This window comes from Lepisosteus oculatus, chromosome 4 (assembly GCF_040954835.1).
Source record: "Lepisosteus oculatus isolate fLepOcu1 chromosome 4, fLepOcu1.hap2, whole genome shotgun sequence".
NCBI classification, from domain to species: Eukaryota; Metazoa; Chordata; class Actinopteri; order Semionotiformes; family Lepisosteidae; genus Lepisosteus; species Lepisosteus oculatus.
Genome location: NC_090699.1, coordinates 8,695,933 through 8,710,548, shown reverse-complemented (window position 1 = coordinate 8,710,548; position 14,616 = coordinate 8,695,933). Strand labels below are relative to the sequence as shown.

The window sequence follows — 14,616 nt, the reverse complement described above, 5'->3', positions numbered from 1 at the left end:
AAGCTTTCTTTCACAGGAACCACAGTTTCCCAATTCATTGGTTTTAAGAGGCCCAGAGGCTGACTCTGACATTACCACCTATACAAATACAAATGCTCTTGCCCTGCAGATCTGGGCACTGGGGATTCACATACCCTCTGACACAGCCTGGCAGGGGTCCTTACATCAAAGGGGAATGACCCCAGTGGAGCACAGTGATGTGCACAGTCCTCAGTGTTATGCAGAGCACCTCATGTGACATCTGTTAGCAGTTATCACCAAACCTGCAGCTCTCCTTTTAATATATCATGACTAATAGCAGTTTCTCTTTGACTCTAGATCTAAGCAGAATGTGCTCAAGAGCCATATATTGGACAGGAGGAATCCCAGTCAGAGAAACTCTGTTTGTTCCTCTTTTCCCTAATGGAAAATCATCAGGAATAGGAGCAAACACTGCCTTGCACACCTTTGAATTCCTGTGTTTTGCTGTATTCCTGTATTATTTTCCTGCCCCTCGCCCACTCCTCCCCCCCCAAAAAAACGGAACTGCATTTTCAAAGCCGATTCATTTCTGTAGTGCATTCTGGCACGGATCCTATTCCGAGGTGTGGTTTAGCAACCAACCCTCAATATTCGACTGGTTTTCACAGCCAGAATACTGACCGGCTCTCAAGAAGTAGACCTACAGTATCTGTACTTACATCATACAATGTCGGACTTCTCAGAAACTCACGCTCTGAAATCGAGAACAGGTACGGAAGACTTTTTGAGATCAAAGCACTTATTTTATTCTTATTTTTAGGATGCAAACGCGAAGGTCAGTAATATACTATTTGGTTGCGTTAGTCGTCCGTGAATTAAGTGACTGTTATATTCCAGTTTCCTCAAAAAGGTAGCATTTTTTGCAAAAGAACATTCTGGTGCTCTTTTTAATTTAGAATTTTGGCTATTACCACAGTGCCCGCTGTATTGTAACAACCAAACGTTTCAAGAAATATTACTAACTTCTACAAATTCTAGAAAGTGTCGGAAACCGAGGAAAGAGGCGGAAGAAAGAGTGTTGTCCTTTTTTTACTTTTGGGGAAAAACAAACAAATATGTACCGGAAGAGCGCTGTCTTAAAAATGTGTGTGTGTGTGTGTTATTGTTTCGAGGCTTCTGTAACCTCAAAGCAGCGGAGTTCTAAACTCATTACTGTGCAGTAGGGAAACGAGGACAAAGTCTGACTTCTCCATCACTTCATTAAGCGCTGGGTTCTCTTGGGGTTACTGTTATTTAAACTCTATTTTAAAAAATGAATTCAACGAGTCCATTAGCATTTCTCAAACCCATGGAGTATTATTATGCATAACATTGCGCAGGACCAAAAATGACATGCATGTATAGTTTCTTCAAAACGATTTTAAGAGAGTACTCAGAACATCGGTAATTCGGAAATGGTTTAACTTTGCAAAGGGGGCAAATCGGGGGATGATAAAAGGTATATATTTAGCAGTGTCTGAGTCATTGTGGTTAACACTGCATCTATACTGTTCTAAGCGTTAAAATCTGAACCATGTTAATGTTAATTCACAGTATCATCTTGACCTCCACTTTTAAGCGTGTTAAACGTAGAGCTGGGTTTTAAAATGAAATCGTTAACACTTCTTATCTCATTTTTGGGCTTAAAAGCAGTTCTCCTGCTGTTAGCCTCTGCGACCCTCTGTAACTATTCTTCCTTGAGTGTTTTGTCACATTTCTGAGATCCATCAACCCCAGAGACTTACTTGAAGCAACTTATTTGCGCACATTAATCTTCGAATGACTGCGCATACTGTTGCTAGCGTGTTGTGAGCCACAGGCACCATCACAGGCAGCTGACAGAAACTCGTTTTTATGTTTTTGACAAGAAGTAAACAAACTGATTCTTAACATTTGTATTATAGGATGTCGCTTGTTCTTTTTAGGGTGCTGATGCTCAAAACCACAGCTTGGACAGTATAATATGCTTCCTGCTGCCTGTGAACCTCTTTTGGTGTCTTTGGTTTTTTAGTAAAATGCACTTCTGCCTATGAGCTGGCATTTTCTCCCCTCAAAAGAACCGCAAGAGTTGCGCAAACGTCCCTACTGCCATCTTTGCAGAAAGAGTGCTTTGGGGGTGTGGGGCTCATGGTCACCAGAAGGATATGACCTACCCTCTGAGGTAGTAACCTTTGACAGGCACAATGCTGTACAAATATGTAAAGGAAGGAGCTGTCTGGCTTGAGAGGAAACAAGCAGAAGCATTTGACAACGAGACAGAAAATGCCCACTTCCCTCTCTCCTCCCCCAGGTCTGCTAACAAGCCCAGAGCTACCCTTCCCCCAGACTTGCTGGTACAACATGTGACACTGCCACTATCACCCTCTGAAACTCAGCCCTTGTATTGTCTTTCTCAGCAGCTGAGCGCTGCGCCCCTGACTGAACAAGATCATCACATACTCACTGACTAGACACCCAGCTGAATGCCACCATGCACACCATCACTGGATCCCTAGGCTCCCCTCCACTGGCTCCCTGTCCGGGCAAATAGCACTCCTCCCCACATCCGACGACTTCCAATAACCCACAAAATGCTTAAAACACTCCAAAACGCTCCTCACTTGCCACTGCACACGGACATATTTAATCCACCAAACACACGTCTGCCTTCAGGAAAACCAATCTGGAAAAACCCTCCCCAGCAAGGCTTCAGTGCAGACTCCACCTGGGCTCAGGACTGGGAATCACTGCGCTTAACAGACATCACCTGCCGTGCCCAGCAACCTCCCGGCTTTCACCTTCCATGAAAATAATAATATTATAATAATAAACTTCTTTTTATGTAGCGCTTTTAAAGGTGGCTTCTCAAAGCGCTTTACAGAATGACAACAACAATAAATAAAAAGAATACACAAGATAAAACACAATTCCAATACACAGAGGAGACCGTGGATGGTGGTACTTAGTATAGAAGGAGCAGAGGGGTACAGAATAGAACCAGTTCAGTAAAGGCTCTTCTAAAGAGGAAGGCGTTTAGAGAAGGTGACTCTCTCACATCCTTGGGCTTGGGGGCATAACAGGAGAAGGCCCTGTCACCCATAGAAGAGTGCTCCACTCTGATCTACTTTAGGATAGGTCATGGTCCATGTCTTGACAGTGTCACGACCAGCAATCAGAAACCTGTTACCAGAAAATGCTCTAACCCGTCCCCAGCGCTGGCGTGTTAATCAATCAGTCTCAGCTGTCTTGCACTAAACTCACCCCCGTCTCCACTCCTTATAAACCCTCCTTTAGTATCAGTCAGCGCTCGGTATTGGTTTCTCCTCTGGAGCTCCTACCTCACCTGTTGTTCTCATTGCCATCCTAATTCTTTACCCTTGGCTTCTTGGATTGTTTTGCCTACATATCGACTACGTCTTTGCCTAGCGATTTGGATTTCATGCCTAACGCTCTAAGATCACCACACAGGGTCCTGAAATACCTTTTGGGCAGCTCTTCGTAACAGACAGCCTCTGCAGATGGGGAATCGGTGCAGCCCTCTGTGTTCCTGAAGGGATGGAGCACACTATAGAGAACATCCTAGAGGACTTCCCACTCCACAGACTCAGAGAGGACTACACACCCTCAACTCAGCCGGAGCAGAAGCTGTCACTTGGCTCAGGGACATTGTCTTCGCTAAATACATTAATTCCTTTCTCCCCCAAAGCAGTGTACTCATTAATGGAGCCCTTATCAGACAGAGGAAGCTTCAGGCGCTGAAACATCACAGTAGTTATCGGGGAAAGCAACACCAGGTCTAAGCTTTGGATCATGTTCTGCTTTGGTATTCCAGAACCGTCAAAGAGGAGCGGTGGGACAGGGCCTTGTTGTGCAGTTTGCGCGGTGGTCTTTGCGTGCCTGTGGATCCTCACTGTGGTCGCCGGTCTGACCGTTTACTGTGAGTATTAGTGCTATGCCTTCACCCCTGGGACTCCGGGTTCAAATCCGGGCCTGGGACTTCTGGATGTGTGGAGTGGGTGTGTCATCACTGTGTCTGAGTGGGCATTTTTGTTCAGTGCTTAGATGTCCTTCCTATCAGCCCAAGGTTACAGTGAAATGGTCCCACTCAGAGATTGATCCCTGATTCCTGCAATAAAGGGACATGGTCATCCTATCTCATTATTCTATCCCACTCGTGAATTGCTCTGGAACCTACAGTATCTTCTCCTGTGCTTGGAGGCATCGTCTATTTACTGGTATTAAAAAAGAACTTCACATTGCACTTCACTCCAGAATCAAACCAGAGTCAAACCTGATATTTTCACTCCCACAGTGTAACTACAGTATGTTGTAGACCTTGACACATCATTTAAGCTCTATTAAGGAAAGTGCCTGCTGCAAAACGAGATGCGCCGCATACGCCTTCATCTTCAAGTGCAGTTTTTAGAAGCCCCTCACTGACGGGCATTATTTGTGAAGCATTTTATTTTTATTTGTCATGAGAGCGGTGGCAGAAACGTTTGAAAATCCTCCGTTGCGAAAAGACATTTCACTTCCTCCTCTTCATGTATTTCAGTTCTAAAGTGTCTTAATGTGTCACCAACCGCAGAGACTGTGCGTAAAGCTAAGTTCTAAAAAATGCAGTAAGGTATAATAACATTAATTGCTTAAACTTATATAGCGCCTATCTGGACACTCCACTCAAAGTGCTTTACTGGTAATGGGGATCCCCTCCACCACCACCAGTGTGCAGCCCCACCTGGATGATGCTCCAGTACTCTCCCCACACACCAGCTCTCAGTGGGGAGGAGAGCAGAGTGATGAAGCCAGTTCATAGATGGGGATTATCAGGAGGCCATGATTGGTAAGGGCCAATGGGAAATTTGGCCAGGACACCGGGGTAACACCCCTACTCTTTTCGAGAAAGACCCTGGCATTTTTAATGACCACAGAGAGTCAGGACCTCAGTTTTACATCTCATCCAAAGGATGGCACTTTTTCTATAGTATAGCATCCCCCATCACTATACTGGGGCATTAGGACCTGCACAGACGGCAGGGTGAGCACCCCCTACTGGCCCCTCACACTTGCTGAGCTTCAGGGGGGTTGCCAGTTGTGAGTTGCTGGGTGATACGGCAGCTGGCAAACAGGTACTTATGGAAAACCAACACAATTGAATGAAGTTGCTGCAGTTCCCTTGCGCTGCTCAGACCTCCACACGTCAGGATCAGACAGTAATCTTGTGCGTCTCTGTTGTTCTGCCTCTTGCCTCCGCAGTCTTTTACCTTGCGCCAGAGAAGGAATTGCAGAGGACGGAGCATAACAAACAGAAAGAGAACGTGACCTGGCTGCTCACTGGTAACTCCTTCTGTTTCACTTCACCTTTGACAAAGCAAAGCAACAGCGAGGGAGTTAGGTTACACTCTGAGCACCAGAGACACGTGGAGCCAACTCCAACAACATGGGCTCGAAATGTTAAAAGGCTCAGCTCACTATTTCGATCTTATTATTATTTTATTTTTTTATCTATATGTATTTGTATCTTTTTGGAAGTCCAGATTCACTGATTTTTCTTTTTCTTGGGAGAAGCTGTTGCTGCAGTGGCTCCAGGGCATCTGTCAATCTGACGATGTGAGTCCGTCAGCGCACACAGCAGGCCTGGCATCACTCGGAGGAGCGGCGCAGCTCTCCCTGAGAACACAGCCCAGTCCGTGGACTCCTTGTGGGAACACAGGGGTCGACCCACAGCGGCAATACTCCGCCAGTCACGTGCCTGTGCTTGACTGCACCTCTCCCGGTCCCAGCTGGCTAATGACAGTATTCAGACTTGTCATTGTCACTGGACATTGGGATTGTGGGCTCTGGCAGTTAACTTTCATGTTTGAAGGAAATGATCTAAATTAGAACGTCCTGGCAGTGTTTGTGTGCGCCACCCAAACTGAGGGTTTGTCCTGCATGTCCTGTTTTCTATACTGTTGTACAGTACACTGCACTTTGTGTGTTTTTTGATCATTCAGAGCTCATGTCTCGTCTGGATGAAAAGGAGTATGTCAAGCAACTGGCCCAAAACTCTCTGTCCAGACAGTTGTACAGCAGGGGTGAGTCTCAGAGACAGCTGTGGTTTTAAAACTGTTTGCAAATTCTATATTTCTGACACCTCAGATATCACCTAATAAAGCTGAAGGTCTTTAACTCCATCTACTTAAACCAGGGGATTTACTTATTTCTAGATTTTTGTATTCAGATATTTCTGTTGCTTAAACATCAATTCATTGCACATACAGTATATGGTCCTTTTCATCTCAAGGGATCCCCAGATCACATTACCTGTTGGTGGGGACCAATGGCACACAGTATTGAAATTCAGTGATGCAAAGCCAGACATTCTGCACCAACAACCCCGCCGTACAGAAGATCAAGAGAAGGAATGGGAAATTGTTCCACCAACTAAATAAAGGGAGACCAGATTTTGCAAAGCCAGATCACTTCATCACGTGATCTTAAATGACCAAGCAGTCAGGACCTTGGCTTATTGTTTCAGCCAGATGAAATATGTATTATTATTATTATAATGGGACCACATTCTAAGATGTATTTAAAGTGGTTTTTAACTATATTAACGATATAACTATATTATAGTGGTTTGTAAGTATAATGTATCAGTAACTGGTGTTTTATAACAGGAAATGAATTATAATCTCTGGCATTTTTGTTCTACAAAATAAAAATATTTATATGTTCAATGAATTAACAAATGCTGAATAATATTTCACTTTTTTTCTCTCTTTTAGTTATAAGTGTATATTCGGCGTCGTTGGGTAAGTATTATTAGGGCAATTGGTTTGTCTGATGCATTTAAACTTCAGTCCACTTTAAACTTAGCTTTAAATCTCTCACTCTTCTTTCCATGCAGGGGTGGAGGGGAAAGTCCCTAAGCCAGGTATTTATTTTCAAATAAAGTTGTGAAAGAAATCCTATCTTTAAACCTTTGGCCTAACGCTGCTACACTAGAGCAATGAGTTCTGGGAGATTGTCATCCTGAACTTTTGCTTATCAATTCTGTTGTCATGCGTGACCATAATAATACTCATCTGTTTCTGTTCCGCAGTTTGGGACTGGATCCAGGAAGCTGCAGGTAATGGCCTGTTTGAACATCAGTTATAATTCTTCTACGATCATTTCCGGAGGAAGTGTTAAGCTCATGTTCAGAAAGTCCCTGACTGATGGTGCTTCCTGTAGCTAAGAGCTGAGTTAGACACTGGCATGTATCCAGAGAGAGTCACTCTCAGTACTAGTTCAGTTTTTCAGCTCCACAAAGAGACTCAATGAATTACGTTTTGGATCATGTACAGTAGGTGTGTGTGTCAGAACCTCCTTTACCTTCGACATTGGACCACCTAGTCTCTTCTTCTCGGTGTCCGTATTCCAGCTTTGAAGTGGTATTGCAGTGGCTCTGTTCCAGACAGAGCAGATTCCTGAGACAGAGTGATACTGTTCCTGCTGGAACGGGCACCTTAGCCATCAGAGCCAGTCAGAGTGGGAATGAGGGCATATACTGGAGCACCCAGAGAGGACCCATAACTGGAAACTCAAGGCACCCCAGCACTGACCCTGCCCAGGACTCTACTGCTATTCAGTGGGTCTTCTAGTCAAATGTCCTTATCCCGTCACGTGTAAACTATTTAACATTGAAGGGTTTGTACAGTTTAGTGTTTAACACAGGGCTGAATCCCCACTGCCCTGAACCATAACCAATAAGATTTGGTTCTGTTGCTCGTCTTGGATCTCCAACTCCAACGACACCAAGGAAAGGAGTTCAGCTGGTCCTGATCATGCATGAGTTTGTTCAATGATGTGCTGTAGTTAGGAGCACAGTGGGAAGGTACACCTGTCAACACTGTAGCTCCTCAGTAGTGGAGCTGCTCATCCTGATATAATGGATGGGTTGGACTCAAGGAGTAGGGCAATACTCAGTGTTCTGTTGTTCAGCTCATAGGAACCCTCCACACAAACGGTCTCGCCCCAATCGAACACCAGCTGGAGGCAATCCCCACAAACACCGCCCATCTAACCCTTCATCCAATCAGAGCGCCTCACTTCCTAACACACCCTCCACTTCCAAACCTACTTAAGCCTTCTCCGTTTCCGCTGAACATCGCTCGGTATTGTTCTTTGGAGCTCCTTGCCTCGCTTTCATAAACCATTGGATCTTGTTTTTGGATATTCGAACCCGGGACTCGCCCTCGACCTCGATCTCGTCTAGCCCTTTGGATTTGTCTGCCTTTCTCCTCCTAGATAATCTTTGGTATCGAACCCCAAACTTGCCCCCTTCTATGGCTCTGCCTAGCGTTTTGGGATCACCTGGAATCTCTCCTGACTCAGCTCCCCAACTCCGCTTAGGGCTCTTCATTCGAACAACAATGCCCAGCGTTACACAATCAAGCAATTTAATCAATTAGGCAATTGTGTGGCATGAAGGCCGGAGGGCAGTGCAGCCCTCTGGGAGTTGAATGAATTTACTTCTATTGGCCCTCAGGGAATTAGTCTTGCTCCCCAAAAGCTCATAAACATATTTAATATAGGTGGGTACCTGCGTCAGCATGTGTAGGCTCCAAAGGAACAAGTAAAAGGTTTATGTCATGCTGAAAAGACAAGAAAGGAAACAACGTTTCGGCTGTGGTTCGCCCGAAGAAGGCTCCACAGCTGAAATGTTGTTTCCTTTCTTCTCTTTTCAGCCTGGACCAAACCTTTTACTTGTTTCATTGCAACATATACTGTATCATATATGTGACACTAATACAACAACAGGACAATACCATAATACAACACAACATTTAACAACATTGCTCAAGCAGCACTCTTCCAGTACAACATTGGAAAACAGACAATTAGCTTGTAAAGAATTGAAGAACAATCGTAATAAGATCCCTACTGGCAAACAGTCTTTTCTCGGCTCAACGATTGAATGCGTTAGCTGTAAAGGACGTAAATGCTCTCTTAGTCTTTATACAGGGGATCTGGTATGTCCTCCCAGGGGAGAGGAGAGTGTATTCTGAATAGAGTGGATGAGAGGGGTCTAGGAAATGGAAGATGCAGAAGGACGGTTTTTTTAGTGCTCTCTTCTCACGTTCACTTTATTTTCTCACTTCCACAGCTGACATAACTCTGGACCCTGAAACAGCAAACCCCTGGCTCTCCCTTTCCAAGGACAAGAAAAGAATAAGCATGGGGAAATCGTATCAGACGCTGTCTGCCAGTCCGAAGAGATTTGCCATTCTTGTCTGTGTCCTGGGCAGAGAGGGCTTCACCTCGGGGAGACACTACTGGGAGGTGGAGGTGGGGGAGAAGACTGCCTGGGATATAGGAGTGGCCAAAGAGTCCATCGAAAGGAAGAATAATAGTCTTATCAGTCCTAACAGAGGCTACTGGTCTATACAGCTGAGGAAAAACAATGTATACAAGGCTCTCTCTTCCCCTTCGACTGTCCTCCCTTTGAGCCTGAAGCTCCAGAAGGTGGGAGTGTATGTGGATTATGAGGACGGGCTCGTCTCCTTTTTCAATGTGAAGGAAAGGTGCCATCTCTACACGTTCACTGCCAACTTCAACGAGAGACTCTATCCATATTTTTCCCCCTCTACTTTGGACAACGGTCAAAACTCAGCCCCACTGATCATCTCTCCTGTCAGCTAGAGCGCTTGGACAAGTTGGGCTGCTCCAGTGTGTTAAGCAAAAACTTGCCTCGTTCCAAAGAAGAGCTGAACCGGACCAAGAGTTGTAACACTTTATTTCACAGAGGCCTCTGGAGCCATGATAACAAGCCACAGCCCTGCCTGGATGGACAAAGAAAGGCTCTCTGCCTAGTTTCTTGGTATCTTTTGTCTCCCCAGTTAGATTAGCTAATCATCTGTCATTCCATATAGAATTACCAATATGTATCCTCCTTGTATGCTAACACACAACTCCGAACGCTGTTGCTATAGAGCATACTTCAACACATCTAGTTAAGGATGGCAATGCTGGCACTGTGGTTAGAATTGGTGCCGTACAGCACAGGGACCCTGGGTTGCTATATATAGTTTTCCTCTTGCTGTCTGGTTTCCTCCAACAGTCCAAAGGCATACTGGTAGGCTAATTGGCTTGTGGGGAAATTGGCCCTGGTGTGAATATGTTTGTGTCCATTGTGTCCTGCGATGGACTGGAGTCCCATTCAGGGTGTACCCACCTTGTGTTCAGCACTTCCTGGGATAGGCTGAGGGCTACCGGGATCCTGAATTGGTTAAGCACTTATTGAAAGTGATGATGATGATGATGTCTAGTTTAAAAGGTCCAGTTCTGGAGACTGTCGTTAAGCAATGCTCTGAAAAAAGCAGCAGGATACAGCTGGGTTTGCAATCAAGTCACATACTGAAAAGTGATTGTTCCACCAAGCCCATAGTGATTAGAGAAAGCAAATATTCAATTGACCCCTTTACATTCATTCCTAGGCTGGCTGATACCAAGAAAATCTTCACAGCTCTGTAAGTGAATAGCATACAGTTAAAGTACACAGTCGTCTGCTTTAACATGACTGCTGTGAAACACTGCTTGCTTCAGTTTCAGTGTCACTGAGCATCTCTGCAAACTCTATCTGAAGTTCTCTGGGCATGGGATTTTGACATGTTCCCCAAACCAAAAGGAATGAGTGGGAAACAATCAAGACCACGGATAGAAGCACTTGCATTTGAATGAGTTTCAATCATGCTTGGGTACTCGTGTGATCCGACCGACTCAGTTTTAGGACACAACTGCCGCGCGTTGCACCACTTTTAACTTAACTTGGGCCAAAAATCGCACCCTGAAAATAAAAATTCTGTAAGCAGTGTGAGAATGCTGATCCTTACCCTACCTGCTTAAGATCTGCTTAAGAGAGACTTGTTTTTCATGTGAGAATATAGACAAGCACAAAGAATGTGAGACAGCAATATAGCCAAGATACACTAAAAAGAAAAACGGTGTCACATGCTAACAGTACTCAGTTGGCCACAAAGTACATCAAATCTGAAGGATTTTAGTAAAATGAAAGATCTGTCATACAGCACCAGATGATGAAATGCACATGGAAATAGATACAAGTATTGATATTTAAAGCCTTTTCAAAAGAGCAGTGATCTAACACCCCCGCCACACACAGCAGAATGAAATGTTAGGTAAACTAAGTTCATTCTAAAACAAAAGAAATCATGTTTATGTAAATAACAGCCCTTCAGATGGTAGGCACATTTCCTTGGTCGCTTCTGCATTGTAAGAGAATTGTTTAATTATTCTTCTCTCCTTGTAAAGATCTTACAGACCTTGACAAACCATTTATACTCCTGTTAAGGAAGGTTTTCATTGCAGGATGGGATTCCTTGCATGTGCCTTCAATTTAAAGTGCAATCACTTTCTTATCTAGAAAATGTAGATGTACAAAGCCTGTGTACAGTATGTTCTAAATGCATTTAGGCAGAGCGGTGGCTCTGTGGCTAAGGAGCCATACAATGGCTGACCCTGTGCTCTGATTCCAAGCTTCTCTCCCTGTCTGTGTGTCTCATGGAGAAAAGCTGGGGTCTGCAAAAAGATGAATTCCCAATGCAAGAAATTGTATAGGGCTAATAAAGCAACATTATCATTTTTTTTTACTGATAGGATTTTTTATTGCAATGATGAAATAAACCTTTCAAAGCTCACTCGTTGTTGCTCTGTGCTTTCTGAACTGTTTCATGAGAAACTGTGTCAACCTCAACACTTACAGGCTTCTGTTCCACCCCGTTACGTATTTAAACCCCTAAGTTAGATTTAGGTATATGGAGGATGTTGACGGGGGGTTTTAAGTCGCAGCAAATCTTGGCTGTCAAAGGTTCCAGCCCCCCTGGCTGTGGGAAGAGAAGACTGAGACCCCCCCGCAGAGGTTGCAGGTTCAAATCCCAGGTGACACAGTATGTGTTGTATGACAGAAGTGTAGTACAACAAGTACATGGCATCTGGGATTTGAACCCACACCCTCCCAGTAACAAAGTCCAACGCCTCTGTTCCCTGTGTCCCCCTGCTGTGGGATTGATACTGTGAGGGAGAAGAGTTCCAGCTGTCCTTGGCAGAACACACTGATACATCCAGCCCTGCCATAGGCTCCTCTGGAAACTCACCTACACTGTCACGCCCTCTGCAGCCAGAGGGCGCTCCTTCTCTGTCCTGTCCCTAGTTTCTGGTCTGCTGTCCTTCCGGTCCCTCTCTTTCCCTTGGGCTATATATTTCCGGGTCTTGGACTCTGTCCTTGCTCAGCATTGACGTTCGGATGTCCCGGAACCTGTCTAGCACCAGGGCGCCCCACGTCCGCTCCCTGAGGGCATAGGTTTCTATACGGCATTCCTGAACTCTTTGCACTAATGAGCCCGGGCCTTTTTCCCGTCTCGCCGCTACGCATATGGGTCTTTTTCCGCTCTCCCACTCCCCACGGTTAGTCCCTTTGGACGTCTGTGACATACACGTTGCTTCCTCTGTGCAGCTGTTTTAGAAAGAACACGTTTGGGTCTATAACAGAAACTAGAGAAATTTGACTGAAACCCCCATTTCACAGTTCGTAAGGACCTCATTCGTTACACACTGTTTGAAAACGGGGGTCTCAGACTCAGTTCCTCGATTTCAGCCTCCTCATTTTGCGCCACATGAGACATTCACGTCGTCAAAGGTAGAGTATTCTGCTGTACTGTATATCACCTCCGAGCCTTTCTTGCATGTTCTCCTGTGTCCACGGGGGTCTTCTCTGGGTGTTTGTGAGTTATCAAGCATTCCAAAGGCATTTTTATATAAATTATACGCATGAAAAGAAGTACCGTAAACAAGATCAGTCTTCACAGGTTTCTGACAGTTTCTGTAATAAAGTAGAATATAAATAAAAAATAAGAATCATGTCCGCACACACACACAAGAAAAAAATAATTTCAATGAACCCTCCTGCGTAAAATGCACCCTTATTTCTTGGTGTCTGAATAAAATTAGCCAAAAAAAAATGTGTCGATTCATCAAAATAGTGGGTGTGTACTATTAGGGGCGTTCACCGCGGAGATTCTGTTAATTCAGAACTTCAAACTATAAACATCCTCGATTGTAATATCATCTGTTCGCTGCACGACGGAATACTGTTTCAAATGTGTGATCTTCTGTTTTGCGGAAGCCATCGGCGATTGTCCTCGCTTCCAGTCCTCTCTTTCACCCTTCCTGCTTCCCAGATTCGGAACAGGGTCAGGATACACCTGCCGAATGACGCAGGACAGAAATGAGCGAAGTCAGGGTGAGAAGCACAGCAGACTTTTCTGCGTGGTCATGTCCCAGATGACTAAATGATTCGAAAATGAAATGTGTAAAAGGCCAGCTATTTAAAAAAAAAAAGACGACGGCAGCGCAAGTTTAAAAGGGAAAATGGCGCGTTGGCGCTCTTTTACTAAAGGGCAATCAAAGTGACAAAAGGCTTCTTTAAGGTTTACTGCCTGGCTAAAATGAAGGCTCTTTTTTGGGGCTTTTCTGTCTCTCTAACTCCCCCCCTCTCTTTTTTCTCAGACGCTAGTTTCCTTGCCGTTTCTGAAGGCGTCCCCGCTCTCCTACAGTACACTGGAGCACCAGACGGCTTAGTTACAGGGCGACCTTTACACACCTGACAAACCAAAGCACCGGTTTCTAAAGAGAGATTCAAACTGAAACGGCTCTATTGGCATGACCGAAGAATTACAGTCGTGCCAAAGCGGGAACAGCTAACAGAATTTAAAAAACATTTACAGAAAAAAAAATATTACTGGACATCCCTACTGTATATACAGTATCTGCATATCTATCTCTTATCACCGCAGTAACTATCGGCACCTTTGGCGTCAGTCTCAGACACACCTCGGCTGACGGTATGTCACATAAACAGCTTTTAACCACAAGGTAGAAAGGTGTAGGCAAAAACATAGTATGAGATATAGTAAAATTAGCAGGAACAGTAAAATGCATGGTAATATTTACAAGTCTGTTCTCGAAAGTGAGAAAAAAAAACGATGGCTGTATTATACTGTACGGTATTAAAAAAGCCAGCTGGATAAAAAAAAACATCAACCCACAAACCCGTACACCTGGGTTCTTCGGAAATACACATTATTGCATCTGAAATATTCCAGGCAACATCGATTAACAACGTTAAGCGGTTTAATTGCAACGTCCTAGCATCGCGCTAAACCTGTTCTCAGTTGTCATCAACCCACAGTAACAGCTGCTGCCCTCTGGAGGTGATGACATTGGAGGGACTTCAATTAGACCGCCTCTGCACATGGTTTAAACAATTTAGGAGCCTTCCAAGAGGAACACTGGATCACGTTAGAACATTCCAGATCAAAGTGGAACCAATATTGTCACAATGTAATGAATTTATGCATCTGTCGCTTGGTACGTTTGCAATATGTAACAAAAAATGCTTTCCAGAATCACTACATTGATTAATGATGAACCTTATTAATAAGTCTCATTTTGGGATAATTAATATGAATGTCTATCTTTATTAGTAGCTCTTTTACAGCTAAGGTTTGTAGAACCTTTAGTAAATGATAGTGAATATTCAGATAGCCCGAGGAGAGAGGAGAACGGACATTAAGGAAATACTATACAAACTTA

General features: G+C 44.3%; 1 protein-coding gene across 2 annotated transcripts; it reads left to right on the top strand.

Moving 5' to 3' along the window:
- Positions 1-570: 570 nt before the first annotated feature.
- Positions 571-11,663, top strand: LOC102692942 (zinc-binding protein A33-like). Of its 2 annotated transcripts, XM_015346059.2 has the most exons (8): positions 571-731; positions 3,812-3,916; positions 5,236-5,316; positions 5,976-6,056; positions 6,750-6,776; positions 6,872-6,898; positions 7,067-7,093; positions 9,113-11,663. In XM_015346059.2, the coding sequence occupies exons 1-8, from the start codon at positions 689-691 to the stop codon at positions 9,646-9,648; spliced, it is 927 nt and encodes a 308-aa protein (XP_015201545.2). In that variant the 5' UTR covers positions 571-688; the 3' UTR covers positions 9,649-11,663. The 2 variants fall into 2 exon arrangements, with proteins under 2 accessions (XP_015201545.2, XP_069044632.1); XM_069188531.1 differs by lacking the exon at positions 3,812-3,916.
- Positions 11,664-14,616: the final 2,953 nt, after the last annotated feature.

Excerpts from the sequence above, each read along its gene's own strand:
- LOC102692942 (XM_015346059.2), top strand. The coding sequence starts at position 689 with ATGTCGGACTTCTCAGAAACTCACGCTCTGAAATCGAGAACAG. Across the intron at positions 6,777-6,871 it reads TGTATATTCGGCGTCGTTGG|GGGTGGAGGGGAAAGTCCCT; the intron begins GTAAGTATTATT and ends CTTTCCATGCAG. Across the intron at positions 7,094-9,112 it reads CTGGATCCAGGAAGCTGCAG|CTGACATAACTCTGGACCCT; the intron begins GTAATGGCCTGT and ends TCACTTCCACAG.